Source organism: Anabrus simplex, chromosome 1 (genome assembly GCF_040414725.1).
Source record: "Anabrus simplex isolate iqAnaSimp1 chromosome 1, ASM4041472v1, whole genome shotgun sequence".
Taxonomy (NCBI): Eukaryota; Metazoa; Arthropoda; class Insecta; order Orthoptera; family Tettigoniidae; genus Anabrus; species Anabrus simplex.
The window spans coordinates 1,766,893,287-1,766,912,032 of record NC_090265.1 but is presented as its reverse complement, the minus strand read 5'-3'; the positions used below and the strand labels follow the sequence as shown (position 1 = coordinate 1,766,912,032).

Genomic DNA, 18,746 nt, shown 5'->3' with positions numbered 1-18,746 from the left:
GAACGTATAGGTTGGGAAGTTTCAACTAAGGTGCAGATCAGGAGGAAGACGAAGTGGATTCCCACGAAGTTAATATATTCTGATACTGAAGGTTGACTACAATATGTACACTATGTACAATATAAAATAAAGACTTATGTTGGCAAGTCTTGAGCGAGAAGTCTGTCTACTAGTCGTCCGTTGAAGTATATAATACTTATTATTATTATTACTGATTGCGTAATCGTCCTACCGACCGGCAGGGATTCTGCTGACAACTGGTCCGCGAAGTGAATAGTAGAAGCCCTGAATAAGGGCTTACTTGCCTTTATATAGCCTCCGGGGCCAACGCCCAATGTTCTCGAAGCTTGTCGTAACCTGCGTACGTGACTGCTTCATCTTTCGAGATTCTGGCCAATCAGAGCCCGTGTCCAAAAGACCTTTCTAGTATATTCTACTGCGTCTATGCGGCTGAACCATGCCCTGTCAACATGAGTCACTTCCTGTATGACAAACTTCTCTGCTACTCAAGATTTCCTAACATGTACGAAACATGATTTCCACTCTTAACTGACTATTCAGTTCCATGAATATAATTATTTTACATCTTTTAATTATTATCAGGTACGCCCATTAGGTATGCTTATACCTGACTCCTAGCCTCTTATGACAGGCTAATTCCTAATATATCAGGTACAGCTATTCCTCCTACGTTCCCTGGGTTCGATCCTCGGAGGGAATAGCAGTCCTGGGTTCAAGTCCCTGGGAGGACACGACAGCACTAATAAAGAGTTACCGAGCAAAAAAAAAGAAAAAGTGACACAAAAGTGGTCATATTGACATGAGCACAGGTGCACCAAATTAGAAAACTTGGATTTTTACTAAGGGCCTAGGTATGCAAATCATGTTCAAAAACAAAAACTGCGGGACCTTTTGTCAGTTAAAATGTACTTGTTCACTGGGCTATTAATACTCTCTTGTTTACTTTTATGCCTAATAAAGAAAACCAGGCCACCTAATGGAACAGAAATTTGGAGAGAGAACACAAACAAAGGATTGACACAATGACAAGCTGTATAAGGAGAGACCAAGCTCAAGGTGTAAACACAAAAAGGCAAATTCTATGTTAGCCATCATCATAGATAAGCTCTCCTTATTAATCCCAGTTCTTCCAGATGTTTCTTCTCAGCCTCTGGAGTAGCTCATTACTGCTTTCCATGACTTCTACACTCATTGAAGGGATCAGTCTTGAAGTGTACTGTAGGGAGAAAGCTGGAGAAATAACAGGAAGTGTAGAGATAAAAAGAAAAGTGGTTTATTCACGGTGGTTAGACATAGCACATAGGCCATCTGGACCTTAGAGTTCTGAGGATCAATAAGGAAAGAACAAGTAGAATCATTCATCTTAAATAATTTCATAAGGATTAGTGGATTTGTGTTCTTTATTGGTTGGTGCGGAGAATAGGAAATTATGCAAGTCCGTAATATACACTGGTTGCTGTGAGAGGCAGCTAATTTCCTGAATCAGTACAAGTTCTGTTTTAGTTCCTGATTTAATTTTGTGTTAAGAGAATTATCATACAGAATAGCCAAAAACATGTTGTTTATTGATAAAACTGTTCTGTAATTTGCATTTTAACTTTTATGTTCTGTTGTGTATGAGGCTCTTATAAAATATTATCATTTAGTTCTAATGTCATATTGGCTGAGAAATCACTGAAATTCAAGGTGTTGCATCTTGATGTATTAAAAAGGAGAAAGTTTGTTTTTAGTTTTGGGTTAAAATACAAATTTCTGACTATTTGCCATTGCTTAGGTGGTGAATTGGAGCAGACTGGTGGTGTACTGCATTTGAATTTCAATCATGACATTGGCCATCCTGAGCATGGTTTGCCCTGCTAGTGCTTTTCAAGTTGGAGAGGCCACTTATTAGAATTGCATATTGTGGTAATTTAAGTGATACTACTATGAGTGGAGTGGGAGCATAGCGTTTGTCACAAAAATTCAGAGTAGTTCCACTCTCAGTATTCTTTGTCAAAACTGTTATACAGAGTGTCTGCCTTGGATGTATAATAAAACAAAAGTTAATATCTTGAAAAGTAACTGAGATATTTACCTGTGGTTTGTTTCTACAGGTAAGGAAACTCAAATTGTTTTTGTTCGTGTGTTGGCCTCCCCGTGAGAAGTTAGGGGACCCTTCTGTCTCTGGTCAGGCAGCGCGCAGCTCAGCGTTCAGCTAGCTTGGTGTGAAAGCGGCAGTAGCCATGTGGACTCCACAACAAAGTGTTGTGTGTGCTTCTTTCATGGAACTCAAGTCCATTACGCTTGTGCAACGTCGTTTTTGGCTGGTGTATCAACTGCGACCAACTGACGAGTATACATTCCACATTTACGGGAAGGTGAACAGACACAACTGTCGCTTATGAGGAACGGAAAATCCCCACATTGTAGTAGAGCATGAACGTGACTCTCCGAAATGAATGTGTGGTGTGCGTTATTGAAGAACAGGGTCATTGGACCATTCTTGTTTTGCGGAGAATACTGTTAATTCACAAAGGTACCTGGACATGTTGGAGTTCTGCGCTTTGCCACAACTTCCTCGTGGTGAGATCTTCCAGTTATGCAAATATTGTGAGAAATTTCTTGGACTGCAACTTTCCGGTGTGCTGGATTGGGAGAGGTGCGCAATAGCTTGGTTCCCTAGAAGCCCAGACCTTACGCCACTTGATTTTTTTCCTGTGGGGTTCTGTGAAGAATCAAGTGCACCAAACACCAGTTCATGATCTACTAGATCTACCACATCGTATTTGAGCGGCTAGGGGGATAGCAGCCTTTAGGAAGTTGCAAGGGCGGCGGTCTAGATGATTGACTGATATGGCCTTGTAATAATACTCAACATGGCTTAGCTGTGTTGATACGGCCTTGTAATAATACTCGACATGGCTTAGCTGTGTTGATACTGCTACATGGCTGAAAGCAACGGAAAACTACAGCTGTAACTAACTCCCAAGGATATGCAGCTCTCTCTGTATGAATGATGTACTAATGATGGCTTTCTCCTGGGTAAAATATTCCGAGGTAAACTAGTCCCCCACTCGGAGGGGGTGATCAGCAGGAAGATGGATACTGACATTCTGCAAGTCAGAGCATGGATTGTTAGAAGTTTGAATCGTTGTGGTAGGTTAGAGAATCTGAAAAGGGAGATGGATAGACTAAAGTTAGATGTAGTTGGTATAAGTGAAGTACGTTGGCAGGAAGAACGGGACTTTTGGTCAGGCGACGGCCGAATTATCAACACAAAATCAAACAGGGGAAATGCAGGAGTTGGTTTAATAATGAATAAGAAAATAGGGCAAGCGGGTAAGCTACTACAACCAGCATAGTGAAAGAATTATTGTCGTCAAGGTAGACACCAAACCAATGTCCACCACAATAGTGCAGGTCTATATGCCTACTAGTTAAGCGGATGATGAGGAAATCGAAGGAATATATGAAGAGATAGAAGATTTAATACAATATGTAAAAGGTGACGAGAATCTAATTGTGATGGGAGACTGGAATGCAGTGGTAGGCCAAGGAAGAGAAGGTAATACAGTAGGAGAATTCGGATTGGGACAAAGGAACGAAAGAGGAAGTCGGGTGGTTGAATTCTGCACTGATCATAATTTAGTCCTTGCCAATACTTGGTTCAAACACCACAAATGACGGTTGTATACATGGACGAGACCTGGAGACACTGGAAGGTATCAAATAGACTTAATTATGATTAGGCAGAGATTCAGAAACCAGGTGTTGGATTGCAAAACTTTCCCAGCAGCAGACGTGGACTCTGACTACAACTTGTTGGTCATGAAGTGCCATTTGAAGTTGAAGAAATTGAAGAAAGGAAAGAATGCAAAAAGATGGGATCTAGACAAGTTGAAAGAACAGAGTGTGAAGGATTGTTTCAAGGAACATGTTGCACAAGGGCTAAATTAAAAGCTTTTTTTTCCTATTTTGCTTTACGTCGCACCGACACAGATACGTCTTATGGCGACTATGGGATAGGAAAGGCCTAGGAATGGGAAGGAAGCGGCCGTGGCCTTAATTAAGGTACAGCCCCAGCATTTGCCTGGTGTGAAAATGGGAAACCTCGGAAAACCATCTTCAGGGCTGCCGACAATGGGGTTTGAACCCACTATCTCCCGATTACTGGATACGGGCTGCACTTAAGGGACTGCAGCTATTGAGCTGAAGGAAACCCAATAAAGGAAGAATGGATAGTCATGAAAAATGAAGTCGGTAGGACTGCTGAAGAAATGTTAAGAAGGAAGAAAAGATCAACTAAGAATCAGTGGATAGCTCAGGAGATACTAGACCTGATTGATGAATGACGAAAATACAAGAATGCTAGTAATGAAGAGGGCAGAAAAGAATACAGGTGATTAAAGAATGAAGTGGATGGAAAGTGCAAGGTAGCTAAGGAAGAATCGCTGAAGGAGAAGTGCAAGGATGTCGAAGGTTGTATGGTCCTGGGAAAGGTAGATGCTGCATACAGGACAATCAAGGAAACCTTTGGAGAAAGGAAATGTAGGTGTATGAATATTAAGAGATCAGATGAAAAGCCACTTCTAGGGAAAGAAGACAAAGCAGAAAGATGGCAAGAACATATCCAACAGTTGTATCAAGGTAAAGATGTAGATAATTTGGTTCTCAAACAAGAGGAGGCTGTTGATGCTAATGAAATGAGAGACCCAGTTTTGAGGTCAGAGTTTGACAGAGCTGTGAGTGACGTAAATAGGAACAAGGCACCTGGAATTGATGACATTCCCTCTGAATTACTGACTGCCTTAGGAGAAACCAGCATGGCAAGTTATTCCGTTTAGTGTGTAAGATATGAGACAGGAGAAGTCCCATCCGATTTTCGACAGAATGTTGTTATACCTATTCCCAAGAAAGCCGGTGCTGACAGGTGTGAAAACTACCGCACCATTAGTTTAGTATCTCATGCCAGGAAAAATTTTAATATGTATTATTTACAGAAGAATGGAAAAAAAGAGTTCAAACTGAGTTGGGAGAAGATCAATTTGGCTTCACAGAAATGCAGGAACACGTGAAGCAATCCTCACTTTGTCTGATCTTAGAGGATCAAATCAAGAAGGACAAGCCCACGTACATGGCATTTGTAGATCTAGAAAAGGCATTCGATAACGTTGATTGGACCAAGCTATTTGAGATTCTGAGATTGGGATCAGATACCTAGAACGAAGAATTATCTACAATCTGTATTAATATTAGACTGCAGTCATAAGAATCGAGGGCTTTGAAAAAGAAACTGCAGTCCAGAAAGGAGTGAGGCAAGGCTGCAGTTTGTCCCCCCTCCTTTTCAATGTTTACATAGAACAGGCAGTAAAGGAAATCAAAGAGGAATTTGGAAAGGGAATCACTATCCAAGGAGAGGAAATCAAACCTTGAGATTTGCTGATGATATTGTTATTTTATTGGAGACTGCAGCAGATCTCAAGAAGCTGCTGAATGGTATAGACGAAGTCTTGGGTGAGGAGTACAAGATGAAAATAAATAAGTCCAAAACAAAAGTAATGGAGTGCAGTCGAACGAAGGCAAGTGATGCAGGAAAAGTTAGATTAGGAAATGAAGTCTTAAAGGAAGTAGATGAATATTGTTACTTGGGTAGTAAAATAACTAACGATGGCAGAAATAAGGAGGACATAAAGTGAAGATTAGCACGAGCAAGGAAGAGCTTTGTTAAGAAAATAAATTTGCTCACTTCAAACATTGATATAGGAATTAGAAAGATGTTTTTGAAGATTTTCATGTGGAGCGTGGCATTGTATGGAAGTGACACATGGACGATAAGTAGCTCAGATAGAAAGTGAATAGAAGCTTTTGAAATGTGGTGTTACAGAGGAATGCTGAAGGTGAGATGGATAGATCAAATCACGAATGAAGAGATATTGAATCGAATTGGTGAGAGGGGATCAATTTCGCTAAATTTGACGAGAAGGAGAAGAAAAGGTAGAATGATAAGACACATCTTAAGGACTTGTTCAGTTGGTTGGTTTTTTGAAGGAAGTGTAGGTGGTAAGAACAGTAGGGGTAGACCAAGGTATGAATATGACAAAAGCAGATTAGGGCAGATGTAGGATGCAATAGTTATGTAGAAATGAAAAGGTTAGCACATGACAGGGTGGCATGGAGGGCTGCATCAAACCAGTCTATAGACTGATGACTCAAACAACAAACAACAACAACAACAACAACAACAACAACATGACAAATATTATATGTAGAATGCTACAGAACACATGGAGAGAGGTGGAATACAGATTGGATGTCTGCTGCGCCACTAATGGTGTACTTATTGTGTTGTATTAGGTACGTAAGCAAACATTTTGAGTTTCTGTACTTGTAGAAATATATCTCAGTTACTTTTCAAGATATTGATTTTTGTTTTATTATATGTCCAAGCCGGACACCCTGTACATGTCTCTCCAAATACTATCTTTACTACAAAGATGCATAAAAAACTTTTCTACTTAGTAAGGATGTTTTTCCTTCCATGCAAGTTCTATTTTTTGATCCCATAAACCAGGTAAGAGTCATGCTGAATAATGCTCTCTGATATAAAAGGAAATAAGATGGGTGACCCTATGTAAAGTAGGGATACTTGAACTAAGTGGCAATATGTTGAAAGATGATATAAAGTGTGTAGGGGATGCTTGTTGGACTAGCTAGGAAGATGGTTGTCATCATCAGGACTAATTCATTGGTTCTGGTCAACAATCATCAGAGAATGAGAGTGATTCCTTTCCCCCCCTCCAATTGCTTAAGTTCAGCTGATTGGTTAAAATGTCTTCATATTACTAATAAAACTTGAGACACTAAGAGAATGGTAGGAAACATTGTACTGGTGGTGTATTTTCCAATACTAACAGTTACATGTGTATGTGTGTGTGTGGTACTAGCACGCGGGCTCAGCAGGGGTGGTGGCAGAGTTGCTTCCCAACCCTCAGTTTGTGCTGGCTCAGCGCCAGAGCCCACCGCCTGCCCATCAGCATGGCGGACAGGTAACCTCCCAATCTATGTATCCTGTGCCCTGCCTGTTTGACACCTCTTGTAGTAATTTCTTTGCACATGATTTTTGTTTTAATGAAGTACAGTGTCTTCTTGTACTTCTGTTTTGCTCATTTATTTTCAGTTTTATTTGCAGTCGCAAGATTAGTTCATTAGTGAATTCACACAAAGCTATGAGAGATTATGTAATCATTTTACTAAGAATGGTAATTTTTGTAGTTCTATGAGTACTTGGTGGATTGAAAGTTTCATACAGTATGAAGGAAGTCCAAAAGTAGAAGAAAGAAACTTGAAGTATTTTTCTATTTTCATGAAACATACTGTTTAATCTCTCAGTTGCAGTGATGAATGTCCTTTTCATATTTGAGCCATAATCATTGTGTTAAAGTGTTGGGATTGCTTTAAGTTTTGTTGCTGCTTATGTTCAACATACTGCAAATATACATGTACTGTTTGGCTTTTATTTTTTGTTGTAATAGGTATTATTTAATAAACTAAGTGAGACAGTATTTAAAATTATTTATTTGCACAGCTGTTGTTACAAAATTACTTCCTATTAATTCTCATTATCACTGGAAGTAAATTAGAGGGCAACACTAAAATATTCTAAAATGATACAACCCGTAGTTATAGTGAGCTTGGTATCCATATGTTTGGAATGTAAATGATAAGGACATAGCATTGTTGTTCTTATTAACTTTATTTTATGCATGCTATACATTGACATGAGTTGTCACCTCTAGTTTGGCAGTTTTAATTAAAATAATTTGGCATACCTCTAGTTTTGCATAGTAGTATATAGTCTAGTAATATTGTTAATTTAAATAAAGTTATTTATGTAATAAATGCAGAAATGCGTCTTGGAGTCCTTTAACCATGCACTATATTCTTTAATAATATTTAACATTTTCCAACCATTCTGAATATTGGACAAGCTGGATTAAATAATTTACCATCGTTGTATATTAATTTATTTGGTCAGAAGGCAAACTTAATTTACAAGAACTCATGTGATTTGATAACATTTAATGAACATGACTTTTATATAATGAGATATGGACTGATCTTATAAAGTGGCGGTTCTCATATTTCTACAAGATTGTACCCTTCACTCATGACTAATGTATCCCCATGAAAAATCCCTAAATGATAGGTTCAAAAACAGAGTATTTGCCTAATTATTAAGGCAGTTTTAATTGATTAAAACCTGTTAGGTTAAATACACATCATAAATAACAAAATATCATGAAATCTCACTTCAGTTGTTTTCTGGGTGCTGCAGAGCATTTTCTGCTTTATAGTGTTGTTCTTGCAGTTTGTACTTGAAGGCATTTTTAGATTTGAAATAATTCCAATCTAATTAAGACCAGAAAAATTCTAGTTCCTTTTTGTCTTTTCCGCTGTCTTCGTTTCATCAGGTTTTAGATCAAATTCTTTGAAGATGATGATCCGTGCTTTCAGCTTCTATGTTCTATGCATTCAACCTCTCCACTTTCTGTTTGGTTTCTTCCCATATTTAAACATCATCTCTATATATTAAGGCATTAAGTTCTGAGTCAGTCTCCTTGATAGATTTTGTTATCTGATACATTAGAATTGCAAATAGAAGTTTTGATATAACACTGCCTTACAGGACTACATTCCAAATTTCAAACTACTCTCTCCAGACATTTTGAGATCTTCACCTTATGAACACTATCACTGGCTTTCAAGTATATCACTTTTAGGTTTTTCTTTTATTCCCACTGCAGTAGATCCTTGCAAACTCGATGTAGCATGGACTGAGAATGTGTCAAGTCATGAAAATGTCCAGTTTTATGGAGTTGTGAAAGGGTTATATAAAATTAATCTCAAGTTATATTAAAATATTGAAAGCTTTTTAATATGTAGGGGCCTAAAGAAAATATAAAACAATTACATTTATATTCAATTTTTAGTCTTCAATGCATCTAGTTTCATTTCCACAGTTGCATTGTGCCACTCAGCTTCCCTACACAATGATTCTTTTAGAAATGATTTTGTAATCTGTGGAAAGTTTTAATGAAGGAAATTCATGCAGCTATTGTGTGCCATTCAATCCTTACAATTCATTTTTTAATGGAAAATCCACCCCATATAAAGACCAGCAAAAGTAGTAGGGAATGCGGTGATTGATCAGTGATTGACATGAGTTGTCACACCTTCAAAAGCTACCAGCTGAGGGTAGGTAGGGATTTCCCTGTACTAAGCGCTTGTAACCAAGAAATTTGTTATGTATTTTGATATGTTCCAAAAGTTACTGCCTCTAGTCATACCATTCGTGCCAGGGTAAGTAGAGAAATAAAATGGTAAGACTGATTTCATGATAGATTTATCTGCTACGGAAAGAGAAAAGGAAACTCCTACAGATATCGAGTTACCGAGAGTAAAGTTTCCGGAACTCTTTACTGTACTGCCGGGCCGAGTGGCTCAGATGGTTGAGACGCTGGCCTTCTGGCCCCAGCTTGTCAGGTTCGATCCTGGCTCAGTCCGGTGGTATTTCAAGGTGCTCAAATACGTCAGCCTTGTGTTGGTAGATTTACTGGCACATAAAAGAACTTCTGCAGAACAAAATTCCAGCACCTCGGCGTCTCCGAAAACCGTAAAAGTAGTTAATGGGACATAAAGTCAATAAAATTATTTTTTATTATTCATTCTAGGCTTACACAAATTTAGAACGTCAGTGACATTGCTCAGATCACGTGGAGATATCTTTCTGAAATGATTTCTGGCAAACTATGATGATAACAGGAATTGGGTTTTATCTAAAATATGCTGTAATTTCTTACCTTTATCAATGCATGACATTAATGAAATGGATGTCGCACACTTGTAATTTATATATATACATACATATGAATGAACAGGCTTCATATTTCGTGGCATGTTGCTGTAAGCTTGCATTCAGTCGATGGTGGTTCAATCCCCACTATCAGCAACCCTGAAGATCGTTTCCCATTTTCACACCAAGCAAATGCTTGGACTGTACAATAATTGGATGGTGTTATACATCACTTGACCAAGTGCAAAAAATAGATTTGGAGATATTTACACAAGTGCAAAATCCTTTGTATTAATTAATCTTTCTTGTGAAATATAAAGTATTATAGGGCATACCAAAATGAAGATAAAAGCATTCCTTTTCTTGTTAATGTATCAAAATTAGTGATTTTTAAATATATTGTTGTAATCTGAAATAACAGCACTTAGTCATTTGATGGTTTATTGCAGTTTCTTTAGCTTTTTTTGTCTTGCATCACTTGACTAACCATAAAAGTTGTCATTTAGTTATTCAGTTTGACTTTTTTTTAAATTCAGTGCAGTGTAGAATATGGTTTTTAACAAATTGTATAGCTCATTTAAGTATGTGATTATATTGTTAAATACCTCATTGTGTGTTAAACTGATCATATTCATCTCTATGCTTCCTTTGCAAATTCCTGCAATTAATGGCTAAGTATAACAGAATTACATCATAAGTTGGTCATGTATAGGACTCGACAGGTAAGGCAAATTACATAAAATCAGCTTCATGGTCCGTATCGCACTTCAATAGATTCACAATTAAGTATTTATTTATTTTCCACCTAGTCGATACAATGATTGCTTAAGGCAATTTTTAATGGTCAAAAGTGGTACATGTTTCGTATATTATCAACATCTTCAGCCACATAACACTGTTTAGATGAAAAATATATAAAATTGACAAAGTAATGCTTTAGAGGAAGTGACCTTAAAATTAACATAAGATTGACAAGATGAAAACAATCTTATGTTAATTTTAAGGTCACTTCCTCTAAAGCATTACTTTGTCAATTTTATATATTTTTCATCTAAACAGTGTTATGTGGCTGAAGATGTTGATAATATACGAAACATGTACCACTTTTGACCATTAAAAATTGCCTTAAGCAATCATTGTATCGACTAGGTGGAAAGGTAAGGCAAATATCGCTGCCCTATTCTCTGTTTTTAATGATTCATCACTGCTGCCAACTTGACTAGATACATATTGTCTAAATACATATTGAAATCATGAGACATAACCATCAACAAACTAACTTCAATATAAGTATCAGTAATGGAAATTCACCTACACAAGTGAATGATCAGACAGGATATTCAAATTAAGTCCGTTTTCAAGCTCAATGAAGAATTAAGAAAATAAACACTTTCTCCCTCACGTAATTTAATGTTATATATTTCTGCCTTTATTTTGATATATTTTGATATATGCATTACTATGACTGTGCCTGGTGTAAATAATTCAACTCCGTTCTTGAAATTTGCTTATGCTTGTCAGACTGAAGTGAAACCAGACTGTAATAATACACACAAGCATTCAAAGCACACATACAAAGACCAAGTCTGCAAACTATACCAAAGTCTTGACAAGACAAGGTTTGGGTTGATAACGAAATTTCTGTCTATTTCACCTGAATTGATCTTTATAGAGGTGGTAACTTTGCTTTCCTTTTTGGAGGAGTTCTTCCAGATTTTTCTTGCTTCTTGTACATCTATACATACAAATTGGACAAAATTAAACTGTATTAATAAAATAAAATGCGTTCGTCCGGCAGTGGCAGTACGCATAATCTCACAATTTGCGAAAAAATCCTGATTAGATAGTACCAGTATGCAAGACATGAAGAATTGCCACATCAACACCACTAGCTGGAAAACAAAAGCAGCTAACCACCTGATATGGTATCATCTTACCTACGAATGTCCTAAGAACTTCGAACAACAGTGCCGGAGATTTGAAACTGAGAAGAGAATTGCTCGGAAAGAGCTGGCGTTCCTTCGGATGAATAACCCTCAACTACTGGATCTCAATGCTGGCAATGTTTGCCACCACTGTGAAAGAATTTGTGGCTTGAGGATTGGCCTCCACAGTCGCCTAAGAACTCGTAGACTTACTAGTAACATCTGAGGGAGACAATCATACTTGTCAGCGAGTGATAGCCTATGTAAGATTAACAGTAACTGTAAGGGTCCCTAAACTGTATGGTTAACAACATTGAACCAAATCCAGCAGTTAAAAAGTACAGTCGAACCTTGATATCTCGAATCTCCATTACTTGAATTTTCAGTATCTCGAAATAACTTCAGTTTCCCGGCCGTTTGTCCTATTCTTCACATGTATTATATCTCTATTACTCGAAATTTGGTTACATGAATTTCTCGATTTCTCAAAGCAAACTTTTCCTCCCTTGAGGCAAAAGATACTCTGTAACTCAAATTTTGTACAACACTGACTGCAATACAGCATTTATAATTTGTGAGGAATAGTTAACAAGTAAAGAAAGGGTTACAATGATGCTGGGAGCTAATATGACAGGAGCCGTAAAACATACTTCTAGTGATTGGAAAATCGACGAAGCCTTGTTGTTCTTCGGGTGTGAATTCATTACCGGTCACGTACGAAAGCAACCCCGGAAGTCTTGGATGACAAGCTCCATTTACCAATCTTGGCTGCGTGGTTTCGAACCTACATACAGAGTCATTTGAATATAAATGACAGTGTTTCTCACAGAAATAAATATTGTTGAGAAGTATGTGGGAGAAAAGAAGGTTAACAGAAAAAAAAAACAGAAGAGACTAACAATTATGTTTCAAAGGTGTTAACGAAGGTATGTTTCTTATTTCCTACTGTATTCTATCTTCTAGAAAGGTTACTTTAATAAGGGTCATAATTAAAGCGATGCCGTAAAATGTATTCAGTAAAAGCCTGTAGATTAAAAAAAAAAAATGCTATTTGTTCGAGGCGTCGACCTAGAGATCTTTTGCCCCTACTTCCACCATATGATATAAACCTGCGTGTAATTGGAATTGTGGAAGTGTAGAGTGTTGAATGAGACGAAAGGAACGTTAAGGACAACACAAACACCCAGTCCCCAGGCCAGGGATATTAATAATTTACAATTAAAAACCCCTGACCTGACTGGGAATCGAACAAGGGGCTGCCGGGTGATAGGCGGACGCGTTGCCCCCTACACCGCTGGGCCGGACTAAGCCCGTAGATACATATGATTCAATTATGTGCTATATATGCTCAAAATGGTATTCTCTATATCTCGAAATTTTGATAACTTGAAATAAAATTTAACTCCCGAGGTGATTTGAGATATCGAGGCTCCCCTGTAACTAGAAATCACTACCTTCAGTATTAACAGGGGAAAAGGAGTAAGGTTGTACACTTAGTGTATGCACTTACATGGCAGCAACTATAAAAGATTCCAAAACAAAATTCTACATAACTACTACATACAGTATTCACAAATGGCAGTCACTTGATGCAAAGCTATAATTTAATAATTGAGCAGTTGGCATTTGGTCAGAATTAATTTCCCGCAAAACCGTGTTGAGAACAAAAGTAGAATAATAACTATATAAAGTTTACACCTTTAGCTACCAGATGGAACAATAATCTAAAAATATAAATTTTGGCTCTTGGTCAAGTGATAACACCATCCAATTAAGCTGTGGCTGATTCCTTCCCAGTCTAAGCCCTTAAAAAAAAAAAAAAAAAAAAAAGAATCCTATCATCACTAAAAACCTGTCTGAATTGATCCAATGTTCAGCCACTAGAAAAAAAGGAGTGCATATAATAAAAGAGATGCGAATTTTCTCCATGACCATTTCTTTGGCATTTCTGTTATTCATTGACTGAAATATATCCATTTAAAAAATATAATTTAAGTTTACTTTTGTTAATTGATCTTCAAAAATTGAGTCACATTTAAAATCTGACTTAAGAATACCTAACCAAACCCCATGGCACGACAGCCCTTGAAGGGCCTTGGTCTACCAAGCGACCGCCGCACAGCCCGAAGGCCTGCAGATTACGAGGTGACGTGTGGTCAGTACGACGAATCCTCTCGGCTGTTATTCTTGGTTCTTGAGACCGGGGCCGCTATCTCACTGTAAAATAGCTCCTCAATTGTAATCACGTAGGCTGAGTGGACTTCGAACTAGCCCTCAGATCCAGTTAAAAATCCCTAGCCTGGCCGGAATCAAACCCGGGGCCTCTGGGTAAGAGGCAGGCATGCTACGCCTACACCACGGTGCCGGCTGACTTAAGAATACCACCTCTTTTAATATAACAAACCTTTGGGTTAGTGATTTTGGGAAAAGAAAAAGATCTTTTGCTTAGGGAATAAGTTTAGTTGAAAATGTTGAAATAAAACCTTCAAAACTTGTCAATTGCGATTATAACTCTTTGGAGTCTATTACTGGATTTCAGCTTCATTTGCGAGTATAAATCCAATTTCTTCCAGAGCTTCTATTAGAATCCTACTCCCTTGCATTTCTTTATCTATACGACAGTTGAAGTCGCCTGCCATGATTATTGGTTCAGGCGGTGTTGTTGATGAGATTGTGCTCATTATAGGTCTCCAGAATTGTTTCTACTTCAGTATTTGGCTTGAAATACAACCCTAGGAGCATTACAGTTTCAGTTTTCATCAATACGAATTCTTCGTCAATCGTTCTAGAGATTACTTGTCCCATTTTGGACTGATGTAGCAGCATATTCCTTCATATGGTCTCCCTTGAGCTCCTTGTTCCGCTACTGAATGAACCGAGTATTTTCCCTGGATCTCTGTTGGAGTAGTCATCGTAGTTTGTCATTAATTCGTCGTAGCAATTTATTGTAGTCCACCTCTGTGGTGAGGTTGGCGTGATTAGCTGCCACCCCTGGAGGCCCGGCTTCGATTCCCGGCTCTGCCATGAAATTTGAAAAGTAGTGCGAGGGCTGGAACAGGGACCGCTCAGCCTCGGGAGGTCAACTGAATAGAGGTGGATTCGATTTCCACCTCAGTCATCCTCGAATTGGTTTTCCATGGTTCCCCACTTCTCCTTAACACATTCACGCCCATCATCTGAGCGACTATTTAAAGGGCTGGTCCAGCTAATCCAGCTGTTAGTAGCAGAGCAAACAACAACGAATTCTTTTCACAATAAGTTCTAAACTAAACAAGATGGAAACAAAATTTTCCACATACCTTAATGAAGTCCACTAGTATCTGTGTAGGGTGTGGTAGGTAATGTCACACTTTCCTGGGTGAATGGGAACACCACACTTTCCACAAAAATAGCATGTTTCACTAATAATTTTATTTTTGAAGCATACTTTGCACCTTCTTAAGGGGAACTTGACTATATTTGATGGTGGAAACTCCAAGAGAATATGCTCTTTTCTCTTCCCATCCAGCCTAAATGATGGATCCTTGGCTGGTGCCCTTTTTGGCAGCAAAATCGCGGGACGTTGACTTGGAGCTGATAAAGTAGATGGATCTGAGATTTCGGAGAGAGGTGACTGTACTTGTATGTCGGGTTCACTTTTTCCTCCTGTTTGAGAATTGCCTGGTGTTCCTTTAGATCTTTTGGTACACCCCTATTTTACTGTATTGTTCCATATATGGCAGTGTTCTATTCCCGTAATTGTTTCGCGAGTCCAACGCTATTTGTAATAATTGTCCATATAGACTGTATACCCCTGCCCAAGATAATATTCACGCAGCTAAAAAACTGTGCTTTGTAAATTTGCATCACTTGCATCATTTCTATTGTCCCTATATGCCATGGTTACACTTCAGAACGTGATTATACACACACTTGTGCAATCACAAACCAACTACGCAGCTAGTTGTGCCAGCGCTGGGCTACCTTAGAAACAAAACAAAGAAAGTGCATTGGGAGGGAAAATTGCCGTGGCCATGTGGTTTCTGATGAGTAGAAGCATTCATAAGGGTATTACTTTCATCTCTCTCGCACATATTTGTGACCAAAATAGATCCCAGCTGCGTAGGAACGGCTCCAGTTCAAGGTTGCGCTTATCTGGGCTAACTCAGATACGGTCCACAGCATGGTCACGTGCTATAGGCAATAACTCTTGATACAGGCATGAATGTGTTAAGGCAAATGCCAGAATGGTACCTAACTTAAGACCACGGCCGCTTCTTTACCTGCCCCTTCCAATATTCCCTCAAGGCCCCTGTTCAGCATAGCAGATGAGGCCGCCTGGGCGAGGTACTGATCATCCTTCCCAGTTGTATCCCTCGACCTTAAAGTCTTGCGCTCCAGGACACTGCCCTTGAGGCAGTAGAGGTGGGATCCCTCGCTGAGTCAGAGGGAAATACCGACCCTGGAAGGTAAACAGATTAAGAAAGAAAGGAAAACAATTTATTGTACATTCTGGGATATGGTCTAACATATTTCCATGACCTTCCAGATCACTGTTCAGTCAAACGATGTGGTGACTTGTTGTTGTGGGCTGGTAATTGGTACTCACTGGGATTTCTTGCTTGTTGTTGTAGCTGTTAGAAATCCTGGTTCAGGTCTTCTAAAGCGGTAACGTCACACTAGAACGTTTCTTGGCCAGAAAAGTAGGTCTTTTGTTTTCTCTAAGTCTTCAAAATTGAGACTAACCTTGAAAGCCTTGTATGGCTCTTTTGATTCTATCTGCACACATTTATTATTATTATTATTATTATTATTATTATTATTATTATTATTATTATTATTATTATTATTATTATTATTATTTTGTATTACCACCTTCTTTTAGATGTATGATAATATTTTCAGCTCTGGTTTCTTCATGCTGTCTCTGTATAAACAACCAAGCTTTGTGTGATGCTGCTTTCATCTGGGTGTTGTCCTCTGTTCCTATTATTAAATTAATTAAATGAATATTGGATTTCATAGATTGGTAAACTTTCATAATTCCTTGCAGAAAATATTGTTTTTAACAATGCTTCTTTTGCATTTTCAGGGTGAGGTGGTTCAGCGTGTTGGGTATTCACACAATATGCATGATCTTGCTAGCCATTATGTCCATCCACAACTGATGTACCAGGAGTATTTCCGTGCTCAACAGGAGGCACTGGGTGCTCATATTCCTGCCTACCATCTGCCAGGTAATTTAACATCTGCTTTTCGGTTTTGCATTAAAAGTTGATTTCCAAATAATATTTCTAATTTTAAAGATTTTGGGATGTAGTTTCACTTTGCCTGTTACACACTGGATAATTAGGGACTATGTTAGTTGTGTGGAAGTCTATGCAGTTATTTTGGTTATGGATGATCGTGACTGTTAAAGGCAGAATATAGAAAATCATTCAAGCTAGGTAAGGAGAAGTTGAGAGAAAGAGTGATTTACTTTGGCAAGGATGCAACAGACATACACTTCAACCAACATAAAGGAAATATTCTGATATTACTTAATTAGACAGTGAAAAAGACAGATTCTCTTCTAGGATGCTTTAGATTGATAAGTGCAAGGGACAAGTAGAATTATAAATGCAGAAAAGAAGGTAATTACTGATGAATAAAGTCAGCCTTTGACTAGAGAACAAAATGTAGAAGCATATAGTTGACAACTGGTGTACACACAATGCCGAATAGATCTTTAATGTGCATTTCTTATATCTTTCCATGTCCTTAAGTAAGTTAACTTTTCAATTTTGTCATGCAATGATTTCATGACAGTTTTTGTTGATAGATGAACCTCTGTGAGAAGAACATAAAGAATTCCTTTTACCAGTATTATTATTATTATTATTATTATTATTATTATTATTATTATTATTAAGTCGTTGAAAAAGGTTGGAGGATAATCCTTTTGATTAACTAATTATGATTTCATAGGTGCTGTCCGTTCACCTATGGTACCTGGATTGGATGCAAAATCTGAAGCAGAAGCTGATGATGTTCGTGCCAGCAGTCCTCCTCTGGAGTTACGACGACCTGCCAGTGGGGGCACTAGTCTAGGAGCACGAGGTGGAGGTGGCATGGCTGCTCACAGCCTGCAGTCTCCTCACAGCCTCCAGTCTCCTCATGACCGTGCGACAGACTCGCCTCAGGTAGCAACGGTCTATGTTCACGGAACACGTCTTCCTCACTATACACCTCAGCAACAGCCAAGGTACTTCGAGCCAGGTGCGGAACCACCTCCAGCTCACCTTCGAACTGCAAGGCATCACCACCCGATGCCTGGTACCGAGGCGCCAGCCAATCAACAGCGGCTTCAAGTTGCCACACCACCTCATGCCAGCCAAGTGCCTCCGCAGGCTGACTCCCTCCTTATGCTGCTCCAGGTAACACCCTTTTCTGTAAAAAAATTGGTATGTTGCTCTGAATTGCCTATGACTTACCAAATTATGCAGGTATCCCAAGAAGACAGTTGAGTGAATATGTTGGAAATTGTCAGGTGAAGTGAGGAGACTGAAGTGATCAAACTCTCTTGAAAAGCATGTTTCTTTTTGGCTGGTGATTAAGGTGATCCCTGAAGACAGAACTTCAGTGATCAGATGAAATGTTTTCAAAGCAAACTTGATTTTTATGTATAAGGGTGACTTCATTTTTTTGGATTTGAAGAAATTGTGAGGAGTAAAAGTAGCAGCATAGTAAGAAACATATTTTGATTGGTAGTAATGGGACTAGAGAACATGGGGCTCTCGTTGTTACTAGCATAACCAGGTATCAATTGCTGTTGTGCCCGTATTTCTTGTGGTTCTTACCTTAGGGATGACAAGAGAGCATTTTCATGCCATCACTCTGTACAGTTTTGCTGGCCTGAGTGGCCCAGTTGGTTGGTCACCTTTCTGAGCTCAAGTCCACAGGTTCATATCTGTCTCAGGTTGGTGGCCTGTAAAGGGTGTTTTAAAGGT

The 18,746-nt window shown here is 38.6% G+C and overlaps 1 protein-coding gene across 1 annotated transcript in view; it reads left to right on the top strand.

Annotated features, from left to right (window-relative positions):
• Positions 1–18,746, top strand: part of LOC136858762 (protein split ends) — a 438,081-nt gene that overhangs the window by 400,864 nt on the left and 18,471 nt on the right. The window contains exons 20-22 of the mRNA XM_068225686.1: positions 6,945–7,046; positions 16,850–16,994; positions 17,725–18,173. Of these exons, the coding sequence (XP_068081787.1) occupies positions 6,945–7,046; positions 16,850–16,994; positions 17,725–18,173 (696 nt within the window). The remainder of the gene's footprint in view (positions 1–6,944; positions 7,047–16,849; positions 16,995–17,724; positions 18,174–18,746) is intronic.